At 51.2% G+C, this 22,729-nt stretch overlaps 2 protein-coding genes across 19 annotated transcripts in view; one reads left to right on the forward strand and one right to left on the reverse strand.

Moving 5' to 3' along the window:
- The window catches only part of NTMT1 (N-terminal Xaa-Pro-Lys N-methyltransferase 1), a 94,531-nt gene extending 91,771 nt beyond the window's left edge, over positions 1-2,760 (forward strand). For 11 of the 12 annotated variants that reach the window (XM_075060723.1, XM_075060721.1, XM_075060724.1 and 8 more), the window contains one exon: positions 250-1,469. In XM_075060723.1, coding sequence (XP_074916824.1) covers positions 250-506 — 257 coding nt within the window. In that variant the 3' untranslated portion in view covers positions 507-1,469. Of the gene's footprint in view, positions 1-249; positions 2,620-2,687 lie in introns of those variants that run through there. The other variant, XR_012654840.1, reaches the window with a different exon arrangement.
- Positions 2,761-3,220: 460 nt separating this feature from the next.
- Positions 3,221-15,217, reverse strand: ASB6 (ankyrin repeat and SOCS box containing 6). Of its 7 annotated transcripts, none has more exons than XM_075060720.1 (8): positions 15,134-15,155; positions 13,170-13,274; positions 12,164-12,344; positions 10,648-10,829; positions 8,658-8,764; positions 8,071-8,179; positions 7,094-7,180; positions 3,221-5,947 (listed from the first exon to the last, which is right to left on the reverse strand). In XM_075060720.1, the coding sequence occupies exons 3-8, from the start codon at positions 12,274-12,276 to the stop codon at positions 5,271-5,273; spliced, it is 1,275 nt and encodes a 424-aa protein (XP_074916821.1). In that variant the 5' UTR covers positions 12,277-12,344; positions 13,170-13,274; positions 15,134-15,155; the 3' UTR covers positions 3,221-5,270. The 7 variants fall into 7 exon arrangements, with proteins under 7 accessions (XP_074916821.1, XP_032653604.1, XP_032653603.1 ...); XM_032797713.2 differs by lacking the exon at positions 15,134-15,155 and adding an exon at positions 14,883-14,966; XM_032797712.2 differs by lacking the exon at positions 15,134-15,155 and adding an exon at positions 14,043-14,209.
- Between the last annotated feature and the right edge of the window lie 7,512 nt (positions 15,218-22,729).

The following is a 22,729-nucleotide window of genomic DNA, read 5'->3' on the forward strand; positions in this document are numbered from 1 at the left end:
GTCCCCAGCCTTGCACTGAGGATATGCACTGGCTGGTGTGAGATTTATCTGAGGAGGGCAGGTAGAACAGCTTGCCTTAATCCATTAGGTGATGCCATGATCTGCAGAACTGACCCACACACCTGTCTAGGGGTGGATCACCAGAACACCAGCTGTTCCTCACACAGATACAGCAGTACTCAGCCCCTCATGACTGGTCTGTGTTCTACATGGACCCTGCTAATGCTTGTGTGCTCCTCCCCTCGCCAGGACACCTGACTGACGACCATCTATCTGACTTCCTGAAGAGATGCAAGGTTGGCCTGCGCCCCAATGGCATCATTGTCATCAAGGACAACATGGCCCAGGAGGGAGTCATCATGGACGATGTGGACAGCAGCGTGTGCCGGGACCTGGACGTAGTGCGGACGATCGTCTGGCGCGCAGGCCTCAACCTCCTGGCTGAAGAAAGGCAAGAGAACTTCCCTGACGAAATCTACCATGTCTATACGTTTGCCATGAGATGAACCCGGGCTGGGAGAGGCTGTTTACCAAGAGGTACTGCTGTGCCAGGACCAGCCCAGCAGGCCCCTTCTGGGGGGATCCAGAGGACACCTATCATGTGGTCCAGATGGTTCATGGTTAAAATTCAGGGTGGGGTGGGGTGTCCTGAATAATCCTGCTGGGGCTGGCTGGAAAGATCGGGTCGGGTCTTCTGCGTTGCTGCTGTTTGTGAGAAAAGACAACTGCCAAATATACTCTCCTGCTGGTGCACCTCTGTACACAGACTCTGCTTAAACATGCCCACGCCACCCACCCAGGCTGGAGGCTCTCTAGAGAGGAAAAGCCTTCATGCTGCACCAGATGGGGGTACGAGAGGCAGAGTAAGAACTCCTGCAGCTGCCCTGCCTCAGTTTGTTTGCCTGCTGCCAGAGGATGCTTTGTGCGCTATACCTGAACCCCGTTTGGTTCAGGGCGCGCGGACGAATCTGCAACGTCAGCTCTCCCTGCTGCAGGGGAACCAGGAGATGAAAGGGTAGAACTCACTGGCTCCTGCTCCTGCTCCAGCTCACTACTTCGCTGCTCCTAATCCTCCTCTCCTCTAGGTGCCTGAACCGGGGTCGGTTCAGCTAGGCATTCCTTGCTGCCTTGCCGAAACTAGTCTGAGGCAAGAGGTTGTAGGTTCCTGGGCTGTGAAATCTGTTGCAAAGGCAGAGAGGGGTAGAGGTTGGGGCTCGCTTACAGTAATGAAAAAGGGGTGATTTTGTTTGGCCTCTCTCCAAGATCTGTGCCATTTCCTCAGGATGGAGCAGATCTTCCCAAGGGGAGGAAGAAAAGAGGCTCTGGGGCTGTCGTGGGGTTTTATACGGCTGCCCATCACCACTGAATCTTTCACGCAAAATCAGTAGTAATAGCAAAATTGTTAGTGTTTTCATCGAATCTCGGGAAAAAGTTTTTCAGAGCAAAAACTTTTTCAAGATTTGACTAAATCCATATTTATATGTGCTGGGGTGGGAGGCATAGGGGTTGAGAGGACGGTGCCTCCTTCCCCAGGGACACAGCAGAGTTGGGTTAATACACAACCTCGGCCGGGACCAGCTTGCCTGCTGTACCTGTTGGACAGTTGAGTCAGAAGGGGGGGAGTCAGGCTGCCCATGGCTTGCTGGGGTTGTGCTCTCATGTCCCTCCCTCCCTGTCCAGGAGAAAGGAAATCTCTCACTCTAAAGGATTTTAAAAATAATGTTGTTGTAGCCAACAACCCATTAACAGAGACTCCAAATGCAGCCCTGGCCCCTCGCCCAGTGCGGGAGTTGGGAGGGCAGGCTGGCCCCTCACTGCTGACACGGGGCAGGGGCTCTGGGGCCGTTGCAGAATTACAGGCTAGGAAGTATTTGCCACTTCCTGAATGAGCTTGTTCCAAGCAAGCCCTGCCCTGCCACCTGCTACAGAATAAAGAGCCCGGGCCAGGGTAGGGCTACAGCCTGGCTCTGAACAGCTGCATCCTGCTTGCTCCAGGTGTGCAGGGCATCTTGCACTGCTGTTCTAGCACTTCAGAGTGGGAGCCTGCGGCAGGCCTCTCAAACCACCCGCCGTAGCAACGTCCCAGCCCTGCTCGGCGCATGAGCAGGCCACAAGGAAACGCTAACTGGTGGAGGAGCTCGGGGGTGGGGAGGGGAAGTGTTAAGGGCTTGTCTGCACAGTGACTTAGTGCAAGCCAGGCAGCAACACCGGTGCTCGCTAGCTTTCGATTTGCGCCCTGCACTCCATCACTGTGCAGACAAACCCAGCCAGCCCAGGGCAGCTCGTTCTTGGCCTTTGGACTTTAACCAAACCCCCACCATTTAATGTGGAACAAGCTGCGGCTCTAGCCCCTTGGACCTGCTGTGGAGTCAGCCTGTTTTGTAGAGAGCAACCATGGTACTTCGGCAGGACTGAAGCTACACAGGGGCACCCTCCCCTATTTCAGTGCCGCTCTTGGGCTAATAGAGGGGAGCTAATTTCCCAAGAAGGAGCGAGCAGGCCCAGTAGCTGCTCTATTCAGGGTAGGGGCAGGGGCAGGGGCCAGCAGAGTAACAGTCTGTCTGCATTCACTGCTTGACAGTGTCTTTTCAAGTACTGTCTAGCACCTCTTTAGGCCCAGCCCTTACTGGGCTGCCAGCAGCCAAGCCCCCGCTGGCCGGGAGGAGGGAGCGATCCCTCGCCCACAGTTCAGAGATTTGATCAAGTGCCCAGTCCAGAACTGGGAATAAAATCTTGGCGTCAGGGCCAGGCTTTGACAATACGAAGGCTCTTTTTTCCCCTAGCTCTGGGTAACTTCGATGTTTTCATTCTGTCGGCCCTGTGAACAAACAGCTGAGCCCAATTTCTTTTTCAGATTCTGGGTGCAGTCTCGTGTAAATCTGGCTTCTCTCTACTGCCGCTAGCAATGTAAATCCTGGGAGCTGGCATCATTTTGGGTTATGCCAGATTTATACTCGTTTCATCAAGCTCAAAAGCGAGTCCTACACCTAGTCCCACGGTCAAAGATGTGTGTGGGCAATCGCTGCCTCCATCTCTCATTGAAAATAAGGAATGATTCCATGGGGCCTGGCCCTTCAGTGTTACCCACTTACTGACAGCTGGGCAACTAGCTCCCCCCACTGAAGAGTGCTGCTGTTAAGTCTTCATCCCCCTAAGGGACAGGTAGGGCCCAGCTGCTGAGCCCCTGGGGAGTCCCCACCCCAAAGGAAACAAGCATCCATTTTCTATGACAATAGGTCATGTTTAATGGCTTGAGCTCAGCAAGACACTGGCACAGTGTTTCATTTTACACCCATTTGTCAATATGATTGTCAGCTGCTCCTGTGAAGTGTTTGGGGTGGGGGTGTAGGGGGGAGACATGAGTGGATGGATTTTGGCAGGAGAGTGAATTTCATGTTCCTACCCTGCTGAGTGTTAACAAATGGGTAGAGGTGATGGCCCAGGAGGAAGAGCGTCATGTCCTACCCAGCTGCAATGTTAGCCCCAGATACTTGAAGGCTTTTCATGCCTAGCTGGTAACTGGAGGCGAATCACAGGGGATTTCCTCACTGGAGCCTTGCTTTTTCTCCCAGGGGTGAGACTGGCTTAGCAGCTGTTTGGCTTTGGCACTTAGGGTAATTAACATGCTGTAGGGAAACCTGCCCTCCGTGGGTGGTGCTGTGATTTGGCCTTTTGTCTCTGCAGCCCCAGGCTAAGATCACACCTAGAGTTTAGCAGGGCACTAACCGAAGAAAACGAGAGCCCCACCCTTTGCCACCAGGCCTTGAGTGCTGCAAGAAGTATGCTGCAAAGTGCACGGCCTCCAGGAGGAGGCACCTCCAGCCCAAGACATGGCCTCAGGGGGAGGGTCAAAGGAGCCTAGGCTGGAAAGAAGGTTAGTGGCTCCTCTGCTCGAGTAGACTTGTCCACCACCCCCAAGGCACTGAGTGGTGCAGGCAGCAGCGTGGAGAAACCCCAACCCCAGGAGCTGGGAATACCTTGCTACTAGACTAAGCTGAAAGGACAGCCTGGCCTGGGAATCCACAACCAGGCCCCATGTTAGCACTGTTCATACTATCTCTTCCAGTAGCCCCTGAGCACTTCATTTCACAAGCCAATCATTTCCTCTTGCCGCAAAAGGTGCCGCCCTCCACTTGCAATATCAGTAGATTGCAAAGCCCTGAGCTAGAGCTTCAGGTGCTGCGCCCAGCCCTGCCACTTCCCTCTCATTTGTAAATGTTTCTCTGAGCCCACAGCCCACCTGGCTCACAGGGACACCAGCCTTCGCCCCAAGTGCTTGGCAGATGCCTGGGGGAAAAAGAGAGAGAGCAAGAATGCTAACCTCTCTCTGTTCTTTGTTTAGTCCTAGCAGGTGGTACAAGTGGACAAGCTGTTGTGTGACTGCCAGTGTTGACCAGGGCTCTGGGAAATCCTGGGTGAATTTAGTTGCTCCTTTGGCACGTGGCCCATGCTGCAAAGGGCCACATCTCCTGCTTTCCAAGTGCTGGGAGAGCCAAGGCTGCTCAAGGCTCTGCGCAGAGGGGGCTGGCAAAAGGCCATCACTCCCTCGGCCAGCACTGCCTGCGCTTGGGCCTGGCCTGAGGGGAAACCTGCTAGCTTCCCAAGGAGACAGGAGGCGGAGGCGCTCGTTGAACATTTTCTCTTAGCAGCCCGAGGCGTCTTCCCGCCACAGGCCGCACTCCCCAGAGGTGGCAGAGTTAGAAGCAGCCATTTGTCTAAGACACTGCTTCAGCCATTCTTGCGTTTAGTGCGCGGCCGGAGACTGGTGGGTGCATGAGGGAGAGGGGGAATGGTTGGTTGTTCCTCAGCCTAATTCAAACAACATGGCACATGCAGTTGGACAACCTAGGGGGAGCATCACCTGAGTCTACTCTGGTTTCTGCTCCTCAGACCGGGCTCATGATCCCAACTCCAGGCAGGCGTTTCCTGTACATCCGTGCGAAGCAGCCTTCCTACCAACACTCACTGCTCGTAAAGGCACAAAGTCCAGATCACCAGCCCAATCCACTTATCCCTTTACCCTCCCACCCCGAATCACACTTCAGTGGGATACAGGTAATGTGCTGTTGAGGGTGTCCCTTCCCAGAGAAGCCAGGCCCATGTGGTGCCTAAATGCACACGCCCTGCAGCAGTATTTGTGGACAGCATGATCAAACAAAACACTGGCTGGACCATAAGGAACCTCCTGCTCTTCTGGGTGGGGAAACCAAGTCACCAGAGTGTTTGGGGAGGGATTGGAGTGAGGATTCCAGGTCTGTGCCCTGCCTGGCTCAGATGTCCTCCTCGCAAGTGTTGCCGTGATCTATGAGGAGATACCACTTTAGCCTGTCAGGAAGGGGAAGTGCCTTGATCTTCACATCCACTGGCCACGGTCCAAGGCGCTGCCGGATGTATACCCTGCAGAGATGTTTCAGGGCCTGCGGTGAGTGCTGCAGCTGCTTCAGGGAGTGGAAAAGGGCCTTGATCTTCTCCCCCTGGAACCTGCAGCTGGTGGAGTTGATGTCAAAGTTGCTGGGCAGTTTGGGGATCTGTGAGCTGGCCACCATGAGCTCTAGGACAGTTTCTGCTTTCTGCAGGAGGTCAGCAGAGAAACTGTCGTCTTCCGAGCTGCTGAGGTGGGAGCACAGCCTCTCAAAGACTATGTGAAAGCCTGACCAGCACGAGGGGCCGTGGAAGGAGCAGTTGTAGGAGGCCCCCGACTCCAGCAGGAAGCGCAGGAGTGGGAAGTGAAGCTTGAAACTCTTGAGGCAGATGTGCGTGAGGGACTCATGGGCTGGGCACTCGCTGGGGTCAGCACCATGGGCCATCAGCAGCTGGGTGACCCGGAAGCAGAAGCGGTTGATCATTCGCGCCTCCTCTTTATCCCCGCCAACCGTCTCACCAAGCAGGAAGATGATGCAGGTGAAGACAGTGTCACCGTCTTTCGTGGTGGCCTTCACGTCTGCTCCTGAAGCCAGAGACAAAAGGGGGACCCATGGTCAGATGCCGCAGTGGACGCAGACTCCCTAGAATAGGGGGCTGACCCCGAAGAGCAGGTGTAGGTATGTGTCACAGCACATGGTACCTCTCCTCTGAACTGCAGCCCCAAGCCACTGATCGTCACTCATCTCCAGCCCTCCTCTGCCTGCCATTTAGGGAGCTGATGGAGCGCACCGTAGCAACCGAGACTGTTTCACCTGGAGGGACAGCATCTCTCTGCACCAACCTGTGCAACCAGTTAAAACAATCTCCACCAAGGGTTCACAGTGTGACCAATACAAGGGTTTCATGCAGACAGTGACAAATAGGCTTAAGAAGAGTGCAGCTGTCGAGTGTAAGGTCAGATGGCACCACGAAATCATCTGGTCTGACCTGTATATCACAGGTCCCAGCACCCGCATGCTAAACCCAACCACTGACATTAGACCAATATTATGATGTCGCAGGCAGAGGATGGGGGGACTGATGTGCACCAATGCCAGGCCCCTGTAGAATAACTGATTAAGCAAGATATACCCAGCTGATTTTGGCAAGCAACCCATACCCCACGCTGCAGAGGAAGGCAAAAAAAACCCCATAGGAATTGCCAGCCTGACCTGGGGGAAAATCCCCTCCTGGCTGATCCCACATGGCGATTAGTTAAGAGCCAGAGCATAGGAGCAAGAACCAGCCAGCCAAGCACCTCGGAGAGAGAATGCCTGGTGCCACCTGAAAGCCCTGGCCCTCCTCATCGAATGTCCTGTCTCCAGCCGTGATCATCCCTCATGCTTCAGAGGGAGAAGACCAACCAAACTCCAGAATGGGGTGGGAAGGGCAATCTCTTCTTGACCCCTGCAGGCTGAAGCCCTGAAGCATGAGCTTTTAGGACTGTCAGACCCGAACCAGAAGAGTGAAGCTGTGAGTTATTGCACTTGGGGGCAGGTGAATCAGGAGAGACAAAGCTCCTGTTTGGACTATTGCAGGGAATAAAGGTCAATGCCAAACGTTTGCACTGTGGTAGCACCTAGGAACCATGGGGCTAGGTGCTGTACAAGCACAAAACAGACGGGCCCTGCCCAAAAGCGCGCTCGGTCTTTACAGGGCAATGAGCTGATAGCTACTGGGCTGCCCTCACCTCCTTCTAACAGGAGCCGGATGTTTTCGGTGTTGTGGATCTGAACTCCATCGCTGCTGGCCAGGGCATGCAGCAGAGCTGTCTTTCCTGTGGAGAAGAGCGTAAAATGGGGAGGGGGAGCATTACATCAGGGTGACTTCTAGAAAGAGTCCCTGTTGGGGCTGCCCCTGTCCACGAACCATGACAGTATGGAGGGGAACCCCCTTAGGGAGCTAGTCAAACTCCACGCGGATGCAGCAGCAGGAGCACACGCAGCCTTGGGGATAGGGTTGCCAACTGTGTACTCACACAAACCTAAACATCCTTGCCCCGAGACTCTGCCCTGCTCGCTCCGTCCCCCCACCCTCCACTTCTGGGAGACTCCGGGCAAAACTGGGAGGGTTGGCAACCCAACCTGCGGCTAGTGCGTGTTGGCGCAATACTGCTTTAGAGTCAGCAGAGGGAGCACTTGACATTGTGACATTTCCATTAGCCCCTGAGCACAGCGGGACAACTGCAAGCATGTCACAGCGTGAGTGGCACTAGCACAGATGGGGTGGGCAGGAATGAAGCGTGCTAGCCAGAAGGCACCAGAGACTGGCAATGCCAGGTAGTCTGAGCACTGCCACACTGCAGTGCTAGGGCATGGCTGGGACCCACCATGTTCGAATGTGCTTAAATCCCTGCCTGTCTGTCCTAGAGATGCCAATGCCCCAACGCCAGTAGGGTTTGAAGGTCTTAACCAGGATCTGAATTTCCACAGGTTCTAAAACAGGCTGAGCACTGGGCAATTCAGAAATTCAGAACCAAATTTAACAGCCTAGGCAAAAGAACCTAAGTGTCCCGCCTCCCCGTCCCCTGCTCTAACTAGATCACACTGTCTGCCCATTCTGTTTGCTACATATACCAACGGTTGCTTTCTGGGTGGGAATCAAGTGCAACAGGAGTTGGGGGGGGGGGGGATTAACGCTTTCTGTATGATGGAAAGGGGCACAGACCATTTTTGTCAGCTCCGTTGACGTCAGCACCGAGTTCCAGGAGACGCTGCAAACATGGCAGCCGTTCGGGCTCCTCACTGGCGAGGTCCAGGGGGCTGCTCTCGTGAATCTGTGGGGAGAAAGACGACAAGGACGAGAAAAAGCCAATGATCTTCTGCTTTAGTATTTTGCTGTGGCGGCAGATCACATGGAACGATCACTGCCGCACGAAAAGGTTCCACAGTCAGACAAGTGGTTGAAAAGCAGGGCTAGTACGGCCAGAAGGGAGTAGCGGGGGTTGCCCCCATTAGCGCTAGTGCTATGGGGCAGGGCATGCAAAGGACTGACCGCAGCCAGGCCTCACTACTAAAGTGCAGCCTGTGCAAACTACGAGTCCCAGCATGCAATGCTCCAAGTGGACCCCAGCCCCCCAAGACGTTAAGCTAAAGGGAGATAAGCTAAGCAGGCATCACTCTGGATCCCTCTCTGCATGTGCTCTCTGCAAAGGAATTCACAGGCCCAGGTCTCTCAGGAGGCGTTATCAGTACCATAAACCTAGGAGAGGTCAGATCCTTTAACCCTGCATCTAAGGTGGGTGCTTTCCATACCCGATCTCTCCGGTTAATGTCCGCCCCGTGGCGCACTAGCAGCTCCACCATGTCTGGCTGGTTTCGGAGAACAGCGATGTGCAGAGCAGTGTAATAGGTGACGGGATCTAGGGCCAGACCGAACGACAAGTCAGGGAGTTTCAGGATTAAAGACACCCTCCAAAACATCTGAAACAGTCCACGCTAAGGCAGAATAACCCAAAGCAGCTGGGTTCAGAGAGTTCAGCTCCCAGATGGGGTTTTGAGCTTGGAGGAATTACAAGAAGGGCTGGGCTGAAGCTAAGCAACTGGCTGCCCAGGCTCTGCTGTTGTGCGGGCCTCATTTCTAGGACGATGAACAAGCTGGCCCTAAGCCTCCAGCAGCTGGATCAGAAGAGCCAGCTCCATCCCAGCTCCTATCCGGCAGGCTGCAGCCCTGCTTTTGCAACAGTGGGGCAGCCTGCATCCCTTACAAGCTCTCCGACCCACAGGCAGGCCCCAACCACATCCCTGGCAGCAAGGCTGGGAGGGGGGAGGGGTGAATGGATGGACAAGAGACTCACTGCTTGTCACTGCTACCCTGGTGTGGCTGGGCCTGCAAGGGAAGCAATTCATGGCCCAATTCCCCCATGCCCACCCCCTTCCCAACATCTGGATGCTCCCCAGATCACGGGACCAGCTGTTTAAACCTGGCCACCCCACGGGAGCACAGCCAGCATTCCGGGTGTGATGTCACAAAAGCCCAGCCACTGCTGGAAGGGAGGGTTTCTCTGGCCACGGGCTGAACAGAAGAGTCAGTGTTGGTTTCTGCAGCTTTTTAAACCCTTCACCCTGCTAAACAGGCCATGTGCTAACGCGCAGGGCTAATGCAAGGAGCGTTGCTGAGCGAAGCCGGACGTACAGCCCTGGAGCCTGGTGTTCGCTAGCCATCCACGGCCCACACTTAGGACAAGCTAGTCAGCACAGACCAGCCAGCATGCCTCAATCCTGAGCTGAAGGGGTGGTTTAATCCTGGGGACTCGTATCCTTGTGCTCGCTGCTGGGACTGGCGACACAGGTGTCTGATGTGGCCACTGAACTGGCTGGAACCCCCACCGTGCTCATCTCACACAAGCAGCCACCAGTCGGTAACAACTTGTTGGCAGTGTTGGTGGATTTGAACTGGCAACCTAAAGGTGAGGGGGCCACAGAGCCCATTACTCACCCCTGAGCCATGCAGTCCCCCCTGCAGCGTTCTCTGTGCTGCAGAGACTGCCAGACAAACCACGGCACTAGCCCATCACCAGCCCCAAGAGCTGGTAAAATCAAAGTGGTGTCATCAGATTCTGGCCTAACATTTTCCTGTTTCCCTGGAACCACGCTGGTGCTTGCGCCCTGGGAAGTCAGCGCGTTCCTACCTATGATTTAAACCTAAAGGCACTGACTGACTTCCTGTGATGCCCAGACCATTAGCACAACACATTTCGAAGTTGGCTCAGAAGAAAGCACCAAGGACCGGTGGGAGAGACCAGGCCCAGTGCCAGCAATTGCATTTTCATTAACATTGATAAAAAAAAAGGCAACGCAGCATCCTCTCCCTGGCTTAAGTGTTGGGGGGGGGGTTCAATCCATTGTGAGGGAAAGGGGCATGGAAGGTCTTAGGAGATAGATAGCGAAGGATCAATTTTATTACCCACTGACGGGGGTTTGGAGGGGAAAGTGGAACATCCTGTGATCCCACCCAGCTCACTGATCTTCCCTCTGATGGAAGGGGGTTGGGCATTGGCTTCTCCCAAAACTCATAACACATCTAACACTGCTCCATGCCTCAGACCGGTTAACTCAGCAATGACCAGCCCAGTGAGGAAGGGGCAGGGCTTGGGACCTTGATTCAGATCCAGGACGCTGCATCGTGGCTCCAATCCGCCGGCCAGCCCACAAACGACCCTTCCCTCTCTCTCTGCAGCCTTTGGAGCCTGTGTGTGTCAGAAACAGGGATGTGCTTAGAACACATCATCTCCCCCAGATTTACCTTCAAAGACAAGATTGGCCCCATTCTGCAGGAGGATTTCAGCTGCAGGCACCAGCCCGAGTTCCGCTACCTTCAGCAAAGAGTAGCTCACGCCTTCTTGGTAGAATGGGGACTGGGTCTCTCTCTCCAACAGCTTGTTGAGGACCAAGAATTTGCCACTGTCTTCAGCTAGGTAGCTGGGGCTTGAGACACAGGAAAGTGGCCCATTGTTAGAGCTCCACGCATTTCTCCTGGGATGTGCATTGGCAAAGGGCATGAGGGAGGCCTAACACTGACACTGCCATTACCTGCATATAGGGCCTGATCCACAGTGACTGAAACCAACGGAGAAATGCCCACCAGCATTTGGATCAGGCCCTGAGACAGCACCTTTCCTCAAAGGATATCAAAGTACTTTCCTACCACAGCAAAGTCTCAACTCCACTTTGCAGAGGAGTTAAAAAAAAAAAAAAAAATCATCAAGGCACAGACAGCAGGAGGGACTTGCCTCCAACCACATGGCACATCTGAGGGCGTGTTAAGAACAGGGACCCACTCACCACCCTCTCAGACCTGCGCTGCAACCGCTAGACGACTCTCCCTTCTCACCAGCCTTGCAAGGACCACAGCTGCGATCGAGGTGCCCAAGATATTTTGACTTCTGATGGGATTTGGGCACCCAACTCTGTTGGGCTCCTTCACAAAGCCCAGCCCAAAAACGGTCTCTGCAGGTGTCCTGCCCTCCTATCGCTCCAGTCTTGTGTTGCGGGAGCCAGCCGCCCCCTCAGTGCACTGCGCCTGCTTTCGCTGCTGTTCTCAGTTAGGATCCGACTGCCGGGGGAGGTTTCACTTGCTCAGAATTAAGGGTCAGCTGCCTGACTTAGCTCCTATTGCACGAGTTCGCTCCAGGTCAACAGACTAACAGGGAAGGTCTCTCTATAGGGTTAAACCACCCCCTGTGCAGGTTTTGGGGAACACCGTAATCTGTCTTTTAACCCCTGTGTAAACAATTGGCCCTCCTCTACTGAAGGGCTCCCCAAATCTTCTTGGCACCCACATCCATCCAACATCAGCATCCAGCTTTCCTACAGCCAAGGCCTCTGATGGTACAGTCAGTGATTCAGGGATGGCACACCAGCTAGACCACTGCACTGGGCCTTAGGACACCTGGGTTCTTGTCCCAGCTCTGCCATTGGACCTGGCAGGTGACCTTGGGCAAGTCATTTCACCTCTCTGCTGCCTCGTCCACTTTCTGTGTCTTGTCTATTTAAATTGTAAACTCATTGGGGCAGGGACCACCTCTTACAACATGCCTATACAGCAGTGGGGCCCTGATTTCAGGTATGACCTCCACATGCTACTGTAATACAAACAACGATTTAGAGTGTTAATTAGATACAACACAGCTATACAGAGGAACTTCTGTGGAGATAAGCTTAGAGTAGTAACCCACAATCACTTATTTAATCCTTTATTCAGTTACTTAAGAAAAAAAAACCAAAACGCTGTCACAGAGTTAAAGCTTGAAATTTGTTACCTCTCTAGAGTTTCCTGCTTTTCAGGATCCTGTATCCCCAAACATCCCAAGATCTCATCTACCAGTGGCTGATACTCAAAAATGATCCTGCGGAAGCCGTGCAAAAAAGGCATTGTGCTCTTCTATTCAAAGATGATCCAGAATATGTCTCAAGCCCAAGAGATGGATTCTTCTTTTCTCCCTGAAATCAGAGAGATGTTCAAACATAGATCAGTTACATGTTTCTGGAAGGAGAGCATCAGATACAGAGCTGGGCAAAAAATGATGATTTGGTGACACCAATGATGAAACCAACACAAATTCACTAAATGTTTTGGATTGGAAAAACAACATTAAACAATTCTGTTTCACAGTATCTTTTAATTTTATTCAAAACAATCAAAAGTGTTTTAAAATGATCAAAACTATGTTTCAGTTTTGTCAAAACAAAATGATTTGTTTGACCTGAAATAAATTTATTTTACTTTTCAATTTGCTGAAAAAAAGTTTTCAGTTTGACCCAAAACATTTTTTTTAAACTGCTAGTGAACTGAAAAATCTTTTATTCACACAAAACTAGCGAGAAAGTCTCACTAAGGGTAGCCTAGGATAAATAAGGAGAGTTGAGGGTTAATCATGACCAGGTAACATGTTTTTAAACATGAGTTGTCCTGTCTACACTAGGACCAAAGCCCTATTTAAAATTCGTATTAGTTAAAACACATTGATTAATATGTTTTAAAACCCAACAATATTTCCTAGTTTAGCTGTGGCCTAATTTTAATCAATAGAATAGTTAGAAACAATGATCAGGGAGTCTTGGTTCTGTTTTTTTAAGAAGTGGTCTCAACACTGGCTATAAACAGAAACATTCCATAGGTGTTTTAAAACCATTAACTACACTGAACTTAAAAGATGATAATGTTGCAAACAAAACACTTTTTGCTGTGTTACTAGTAACACATTAGGTGCTCTGATTTCCTAGTGATGAGCATGATCTAAGAACCTATTTAGTTCCTTTCTTTACTTTTTGCATTTCTCCCAGTGTAGACAGTGGGAATCAATAAAGTCACCTCTACTGTTGTTCAGTCAATTTCACTTTCAGGTTCTCTGTGGGGCAGAGTTGGAATCTCTGCAGAGAAGTATCTTTGTTTAGAAGCAACTGTTTTCACTGGATTTTTTCCCCTTTAATTTGTACAAATCGTGTTGGTGTTAGGTTTTTAGAAAAGCTGGAGGGCTTCCCCCACTCCTTACACATTTTAAAAATTTGGCCCCTATCTAGGTCATGCCCCTTTAAATTCAAACAATTTTTTAAAATTAAAAAACATTCCCTGCATTGTTTCATGGGTTAATACAGAAGAACCAAAACATTAAAGCCACTGGTCTATTTTCATTGTCCAAATACAAAATGTAAAAATAACCAAAACCAGAGATAGAAGTAAATTAGATTTTTTTTCAGTTTCAATCACTTTAAGTATCATTAGTAACCAGAGGCAGGAACTCACTCTCTGTTTCTCCAAAACATGATTTTAGCCTGACTGCATATTGCTTTCAACATAGATTTAATTTCTGACTCTTCTACTGCTATGGCCCGGACCCTACTAAGACCTAGGCATATGCTTAATTTTAAGCACTGCAAGTAATTCCATTGACTATTGACAGTGCATAGAGTTAAGCACAGGCATAAAGCTTCGGAGGACTGGGGTGTAATACTGTAAGTTCTTTAGAGTAGGGACTGTCTTTTGTGCGTGTGGCTGTGCAAGGCCTGGACCTCTGGGGCCCTGATCCTGACTGGAGCTGCTGGTTGCTACCACAATAAATGAATATCACCACCTGCGGAATAACAAGAATATCAAGATACCACAAGGTTACCACAGCAGTCACAAGGTGCTTAATTCACCTGATGCAAATGAGGAATTTGTAAGAGTGGAATCAAGCAGTTAACACCTCCCTCCACGTGAAACAGGACCATGCACAGCACAAGAGAACCCAGCTGGATGGGAAATTTCACAAATATACTATAAACAAGCAATGTTGTTTACATGCTGCACACACGCATATGTATGCTTCCCAAGCAGCTCGACCCGATCATACACACCAGGAGTCCTCACACAGTGGGTCCCAGGGTACAGGCCAGGTGACTGAACGACCACTTGCCATCTGTAGGGGCGTGCGCTTCCTTGTGGAAGCAGGGTGGCTCTCTGGGGGGATCTCTCACTGAAAGCAGCAGCTTGCCTTTATTCAGTGCTTATGGCCACCAACAACACCTGCCAAAGTGCAGCTACCAGGCATTGCAATAGGGGATGTGACCATCATGCCACAAAGCTAGTCATGACAAGTACCAGACCCTGCAGTCAGCAACAGCACACACGTCTGCCATTGCACACTGCTGCACTCACACGTTATTTGCACAATCTGCACACACGCATCTGCCACTGCAGTGCTGCACACACATGTATGCCATTGCACACTGCTGCACCCAAACATATTATTTGCACACATGCACCCACGCACCCACCCCTGCAGTGCTGCACCCACGCACCCACCATTGCACACTGCTGCACCCACACAATCTGCACACTTGCACACGCACCCCTGCCATTGCAGTGCTGTGCACACACGCCTGCCTACCATTGCACACTGTTGCATACATGTGTGTGCTATTGCACACTGCTGCATCCACACGTCATTTGCACACTTGCACGCACACCCCTGGCTGCCATTGCACACTGTTGCACACCTGCTAGTGCACACTGCTGCACGCACACGTATGCCATTGCACACGCTGCACCAGAGAGAACCACGATTCCTGCCTCAGCCCAAAGTGGCGGCCGGGCTCAGTTCCCTTCCCCAGCACCCAGTCCCCACTTCCCCCTTAGGACCCGAGGCCAGTCAGCCCCCGCCCAGGCTCCGCTGGTGCCCCCCGGGCCCGCCCTGCGCTGCGCTGCGCTGCGCTCCCTGCTCCAGCTGGGCCAGGGCGCGCGCTCCTACCTGCACGGGGCCCCTCGCGCCGGGCAGCTCAGCGCACAGGAAACGGAAACCGCCGCCAGACGGGCTGCAGCTACGAGTCCCTCTAGCGGCCGAAGAGGGATGCTGCAGGGGGGCTGGCTCAGCAGAGGGCAGCAGCCTAGAGGGGAAGAGGAGCCTGCCAATACATGCACATTGCAGCCTGGGCTGGCCGCAGAGCATGTGCTGTGCAGGGGCTCCTTCGCCCTCCCCGCCAGCTACTGTAGCTCGGAGGCTAGGCATGTCACACACCCCAGCTCCAAAGTTTCAAGGCCATCAGCGGTGGACCAGGGCCAGGCTTGCAGCCTGCACTCGCGTGCAGGCTGGATGCCCATCCTCAAAGTTGGTTGGGGTTCACGTGCAAGGTTTGCAAATGTAGCGACAACCCTTTGGGCCAAAATTCACACACACACCCCAAGCGTGGCACACAGTGCGAGCGTGCACCTTGTCTGTGCACTGATAACCCAAACGCCCCCATCTGCTGCTAACCAGAGTTTAAAGTACCTAACAGGGCCAGCTTGGCTTGCAAAGGGCTAATGCGTAAAAAAAGAACTGATGTCAGTATGTGAGCTGTGCTTCAGGGCCAGGCACTGCAGTTTAAAAGTACATATTTTTACCTTTTGGGGTCACAGCTCCAGACAAATGGCTCAGGTGCTCTGTCCCATTAACAGAGCCAGCCTGAAGTGATTACTCAGCTTTTGGTCTAAGTGATGGACCTTATCTGGAGCTGGCTGGCCCATTACTATGGCATGGCCATAGAGGCTGCACTGTGTCTCTAGCTCAGTAACAAACGGCACACAAAGTATCATATGCTGCGATACAAATGTTTGATTATTTTTGTGCCATCTATGGTTTGATCCCATCAATAGAACATTGTGGGGTGCTCTATCTTAGCAATACACTTTGTCCTGCATAGTTCATGTCCTGGTTTCCTTGAAATGCAGGGCCACATGACGTGACTGATATTTTTGACGTATTTAAGGAAGCCCTTGCCAATGGGAAAAAAACCCTGAAATGGTGCCTGGTATTGTGTTCAGTGCTAGCCTTTGAAAAAAGCCCATCCAAAGTGTCCTATATCATATTGCTCGTCGAGACTTCTGAAAGCTTCCCTAGGGCCTGCACCTTGACATGGTAGGAAGGTGCAGGTGGCCCAGTGACCCCCCCATAAGCTGTAATTTATGGGACTTAACAACATAGAGGACATGCCAGCAGCAACCCAGGCGAGACAGGGATGGTAGCACCTTTTCGTGCCCTAAGCACCGTCTGATGGTGCAGGAAGGTTTCAGATTCAGATGCCTCTGAAAAACACAGGGGTTTGATTGTATGCCTGCTTGTCTCCTTGTTCTTCGTGAAGTGCTCCTGGAGAGCAAACATTTGAAATAAACACATACTTCACATAAGCTATGTGGCACTGAGAAACCTTGGTGATAGCTGCCTTAGAAATACCCAAGATTTAATAAAATGCTAAAACTACTTAAGTTATTGCAACTGCAACAACCATAAACCAAACGACATTACTGCTTATTTAGTTCTTACAACTCACTCAGTTGGCCAGTGAAAATAGGCAAGTCATTTTCCTCTTTGCTTATGGTCAGTAGCTCTTGTGGGTTCTCCAGGGTTAGGACAACAGCACCACTTGGCTTTACAAAACCCAAAAGATTAGTCACATTTTAAAAATTGTTTTCAGTGATTTTTTCCCCCATTTTCGCTGATATAAGGTTTTGCAAAACCCCTTTTATTTTACATGGAGAGAGCCCTGGTCTAAGCAAAAGAGGCTGAGTCCTGCATTCTAATGCCGTCTTTGACACTGGCCCCGTCTGTCACGGAACAAGTCTTATCAGGTGAAAGTCTGACCCCACTGATGTCAATGGGCCTTTTGCCATTGCTTTCAATGGGGCCAGAATTTCACTCAGGCTCTCAGCCTTGCTCGCCCCACTTGTAAGTAGGGGAAAACGCTTGCAATTACAGCATGTCCCTTGTAGCACCCACTAAGTGGCCCTCACAAAAGCTGCAGCTTCTCATTCAGTCCTTGAAGACTGATGCAGTCTCTTGTGAGGTAAGGGAAGGCTAGGAAGGGTTAGCTTTTAATCAGTAACCTTTGATTGCACCAGCTGCACACAAACCAACCAAAAAATATGTCCATCACTAATCAAACTTCACAGCTAGGCAAAGTAAGAAAATAGCAGCTTGACAACTTCCTAGCATTTGACTTAAGGATTTTTTTTGTCACTTTGTCCATTTTGCTGTGATGTTCACAATTTGCACATACAATGCTTTAACTTTTTGAATCGCCGCGCGTTTACTGTCATTCAGTAGTTACTGTCATTGTCTGAGCCCCATATTTTCATGCAGGTGTGAAAATTTAAATAGCTAAACAAAGACAAAAATCCTTAAAATAAACATCAGTATGACTGATTGAAATTCTACCCAACTGGCTTCGGCCACATCTCGCTGTAGCGTATCGTGCTCTCTGCTCTGGGGCCGCTGAACCCAAAGTTATGGACCTCTTTTGCCCCAGTGTAGCCCTTTGCCCATGTTAATCCCGTCACCCTCTGCCTTGTAGCATCATCAGCAGAAGTACAGGTCATGTGGCACGGCACATGCAGTCCTAGGGGAGAAACAGCAAAGATTCAGAGGCAGAGCTGGGTCCTCTCCTCCAGTGCAGAGTCAGTGACACTGGAGCATTTTGCAAATTTGTGTCATTTCCACTGAATTGTTTTGGTTAAAAACCAAACAAACAAACAAAAAACAACCCTAATAGCCCCCCTCCCCCAACATTCCAACCATCAAAACCTTTAGATTTCCCAACTGAAAATGACCTGTTTGTTTCAAACTATCCTTTAATTTTACATTTTAAAAAAATAAAATGTTTTATGATGCTCAAAACTCAACCCGAAATATTTTGTTTTAACTGAAACAATTTTTTTCGACTTTTCAATTCACCCCCAAAAAAAATTTAAAAAGTTTTTTTTCATTCAATCCAAAACCACCACCACCACCACCCCCCGCCCCGAATGGCCAGCAAACCGAAGAGTCCGTTAGTCACACCGCTTTAGTCAGAGGGACAGTCTAAGTCTTTCCAGGGCCTGCATCATTGCAGGGCCTGAGCCCGTCATGCCAGACACTGCTGAAGCAAAAGATTTTTTTACCAGTGACAAGTCCAATGACTAGTCACCACGACGAGGGGCCTCGTCCTCTCTGCACTGGTGCTGTCCTAATTTTGAAACGGAAGAAGTGGGACTTACCTTTGACAACTGCCACTCAACGACATTTGATACCCCCGCAGGTTCAAATGTCAGGCTCCTGTCTTCAGAAATGACTCTGCCTTTTAACCTTTCTGTTAATAAAAAATGCCTTGTTTGCTATCCAGCTCCATCAGGCTCTAGTTACTACCCCGTTTCTCCTAGCTTCAGCCTGCTTTATGAGTATTCCTCTCCTTCCTCACACTCCCACCCCATGTTCTTTCGCCCTGGACGTTGTATCATCCTGCTGGGCTCTCGATGCATGATGCAGTTTGGTTTGCAGGCTGGCTTTCCCAGGGCTGTATAACTCTGGGGGAGTGCCTGTGTTTCTTAGGGCCATGATCACAGTGTGGGGGTGGGGTAGTAGTGATGGGGGTCCTTTGTGTTTTCTGAGCTATGGCCATACTCGTGATGGGATGGAGGCACCCAGGGCCCTGCGATTCCTCGGGGCCGTGACTCTGACCCGCAGCTGGAAAAAAGCTATGTCTGGTTCCCAGCTCGCTCCGTGGCCCAAGCCCACTGTGTGCTCAGGAGCGTGTCTGAGTAGGGGATGAAAAGTGAGTTTGTGGCCTCAAGCAAGGCAGCTCTGAGGAGACAGCGCGCCGAGTGCTGAAGCCATCTCTGCGGGGAGCGGAAGAAGGGAGGCCGAGAGGTGGAGAGGAGCAGGGGGGAATGGAGAGTCGATCCTGGGGTAGGGCGCAGCAGTTCCTGCACCGTATGGCAGGAACAAATTCCCTACCAAGGGTCTTCTCCAGTGCCCTTCACTGTACTGTTAGGTGCCAAGACAAAGTCATTGCTTAGAGGTGCAGAGCCTGGGCTTGCGAGCGCTAAGAACCGGATTGTCCTCTCATGCAGACAAGGCATAAAGCCACAAAAATCCAGGGATTTACACCAAGGCTAAATGAGTGCAAGTGAGAGGAGCCTCAGGCCTTTAAGTTTTAGCAAAGATCCCAAGTCAGCTTGTAGAACTGAGAAATGAAATTGTTTTTAATTGTTCACTTTATTAATGTAACTTCTGTTCACCATTCACTACACTTGCCTGCATTGTAACTTCTGTTCTCTGTTTGCCATCCACTACACTTTTCTATATTGTAACTTCTGTTCACTGTTTGCCATATTGTAATTCAAACCCCATTTTAAAACACTCACTCCATTTTGTAAAAGCTTCCTCCAACCTTCATGTTTGCAAACCCTGCTGTAATCTTATTAGTTTAGTTTAGAAGTGTACTGGAGGTATGTATGGATGATGAATCAACTTCCAGCCCCAGCCTGTTTCCTGATGAAATAAAGTTCAAACCCCACTGACTGAAGATGCAGACAAGAGCCCTAACAAAGTAAGAGAGTCCCCCAAAAAGAAAAGGGCAATAGAAGGAAGATCAAAGCCAGGTCCAGGCTGAAAGTCACGCCTGCAATGATGGGTGATCAATCACCAAACCCAGAGGCAGCCTGACACAGCAAGACCTATAGACTCTGGAGTTCAAACTAAAGCCTACAAAAAGGATGAGTGAGATGGGAGACTTGGGGGTAACATTCTGCTGTCAACATGGAAGGACATCGGTGCATGCCCAACAGAGATCCTTGTGCCCGGCTTTCCTGGCCAATTAGCCACCACAAACTACGAACCCAAGCTGCAAAATGAAGCCATGAACTTAAATTAGCTTCAGGACTGGTAACTATGCAGCAGCTGCAGAACATCTGATGGATGTATGTGTGTGTGTGTGTATAGGTATTAGGTATAATGTGTGTGTATAAGGATTAAGATATTAGTTACTGGTCATAAATCAGATTGTTATCATAATAAATGTGGCATCTTTGTCTTGCCCCCTGAAAAGATCCTGTGTAGTTTTGTCTGTACAACAAGCTGAGAGGCTGAGATGTTCCCAGCTCCTACACCTGTACTCCGGCCGGCTGTTAGATGTTTGCCATGGTCTCCTTGTTGACCGTGCAAAACGAACACCGGCAAGGTGCCACTCACGTGCAGCGAGCATGTCCCAGCCTTTCCTCGCGTCTGCCTTTCTGCTCACGCCCCATAAGCACGACGGCACTTTGTAACGTTTACTCGCGCCTCGGTTGGAAAGGGCTGTGGGCATCAAAGCTGGGTGTTTGCTAGCCCCCTTGGGAGAAAATAAACCCTGACAACTGCCCACCTTGATGGGTAGGTCAGAACCCTGCGGTCAGAAGGCTGTGAGGCCAAGCCAGTAAGCCACAGCCTGGCCTCCTCTCTGTCACCAGTTAATCAGCAGTTTGTAATTTGGGGAAGGGGCACGCTCCTTTGCCACTAGTTCTGCCCTGGAACGGGTGTGAAACTCACTCGATCCTTCATCAGAGTTTTCCTGGGAAAACTCTCCAGGCTCTTAGGCTGCCAGACCTGTCAGACCTGAGGCCTAGCACCTGGAAGTTGGAGATGCAAACAGGGGGAAAATATGTAGGCAGAGCTGATCGGTTACAGCTCTATTTCCAACCGAGTTCTTCAGACACAGCTTCCAGCTACGGTCCCTTCTCTGGTCTGCTTTCATGCTGCTGTTCCTCCAGCCTTTCTTTGGTCCACGGGTCCTGACAGCTCTATTGTGATCATCTCGTCTCACTTGCTTTCTTCCTTTTGCTCCTTTAATTTCCCCATATACTGAGATGCTGGAAGAAGGATTTGTTCAGAGCCCTCCCCTCCAGACTTTTCCTCCCTGCCTGGGAGCTGACTTCTCCTGCAGGAGCAGAATCGAGGCAGAGAAATACATTTTGGAGCCACTGGGAGATGCAGCCCATCAGGGTACTTAGAGACTAGTAAAGAGTCCAACTGGCCTAACCCAACAGCCTAGAAGCTTTATAGCCATCCACTTTGCATGGTGTAAATGGCTACAAAAAGTGCAGGGTGGCTGAGAATCAGCCGCACAATCTGCAAAACACTTTCATCCCAAGGGCGTGTCAAGATGCTACAGAAATTCAAAAATAGCATCGTCCCAGGGCGCTGAAATCCCAGTGGGGCGGGACGGTTGCCTTCCTGAAATACTACCTCCCATCTCCCCCAAAACCCCTCCCCCCTCCAGTGCCCACTCACATCTGCAGGGCCCAGCACCAGGTCTGTTACCTTGCTTACATGCCTGGCCCAGATAAACAGGACTTTCTGCAGGGAAGAGCTCAGCTGTGTGTGTGTTTGCGAGGCTGCTGTTAGCTTTCTCCTCCATCTGCAGCAGGCCCTAGCCTGCTCCCCTCTTGCGTTGCAGCCCGGGAGTCAACTTCCTGAGCCCAAGCTCTCTAGCCAAACGAAGCCAGTGAGCCTACAGCCAACATCACCCCTGCCCTCTCCCAGGGCTGACAGGGTTTGAACATCGCTGGGTGGCTGGAAGGGGAGGGTGGTGTTAGCCCGGCGTTTTGATTTGCTTTTAACGATGCTATTGGCATTTCCAGGCATTTGGATCGTTGGAAAGTTAACAATAAGGGAAGCAGGGCTGGTGATGGGTTTGGTTTTTTTAATGGAATGAATCCAAATTTCAACACAGGGTTGCGTCCCTGGAGGGAGGGGGGCGGGGCGGGGGCAGAGAAGGCATGCAGCCCAAATAATCTGGCATTTTTCTGACATGTAGTCATGAAATGCTCCCTCCATCCCCCTCCTTCCATCTCCTGCAGGAGGCAGAGCAAAAGGGTGGGGTTATAGCACTTGCCCGAGAGCCTCTCCCCCACAGACTAAGTATAACAGCCCCTCACTTGAGCTACCAGTGGGGTTTGAACTTGTGACCACCAGGGTTAAAACCATGCGCTGCTACCCTTTTAACCCAGGGTTTAATGCTGTTAGCGCATAGCAGTAGCAGACTCTTCCCATCTGCGGCTCAGCCTCCAATTCCCTCACACTGCCCCCTGCTGTGCGCCTTAGCCCAGCCCTGGAGTTGCCTGTCCCCCTCTAGTGCTGAGAAGGGATACCAGACTCCACAGTCAATTCTTGGATTCCCTGCTGACCCCCGGCCCCTGCCAACCGTGGTGAGAGTTACCAGAAGGCAGACAGCTCTCCATGGGGCCTAGACGGATGCTCTGAACTCAGCTCCTGCAGCCCAGCATAGTTAGGTTTAGTAGCTTAGCACCTAGGACCCCCAGTTGTGGATGAGCCCCCGCCCCTGCTGCCAATGTGCTAGGTGCTGTACAAACAGAAGCAGATTTGACTGGCGATGAACGGGATGTAACCCAGGGCCAGTCCTATGCAATCCAATCCCCTCCACCCTCCCCAGCTGTTTTAAACTGGAGCAGAGGTGCAGCTGTGGGGAGGCACTTTAACTCCCCCAGGTTCCTCAGAAGGACACAGCTGGCCCCAGGAAGGCAGAGCATAGCAGTGCTGCCATCCCAGCCAGAACAA

Source organism: Chelonoidis abingdonii, chromosome 24 (genome assembly GCF_003597395.2).
Source record: "Chelonoidis abingdonii isolate Lonesome George chromosome 24, CheloAbing_2.0, whole genome shotgun sequence".
Classification (NCBI taxonomy): Eukaryota; Metazoa; Chordata; order Testudines; family Testudinidae; genus Chelonoidis; species Chelonoidis abingdonii.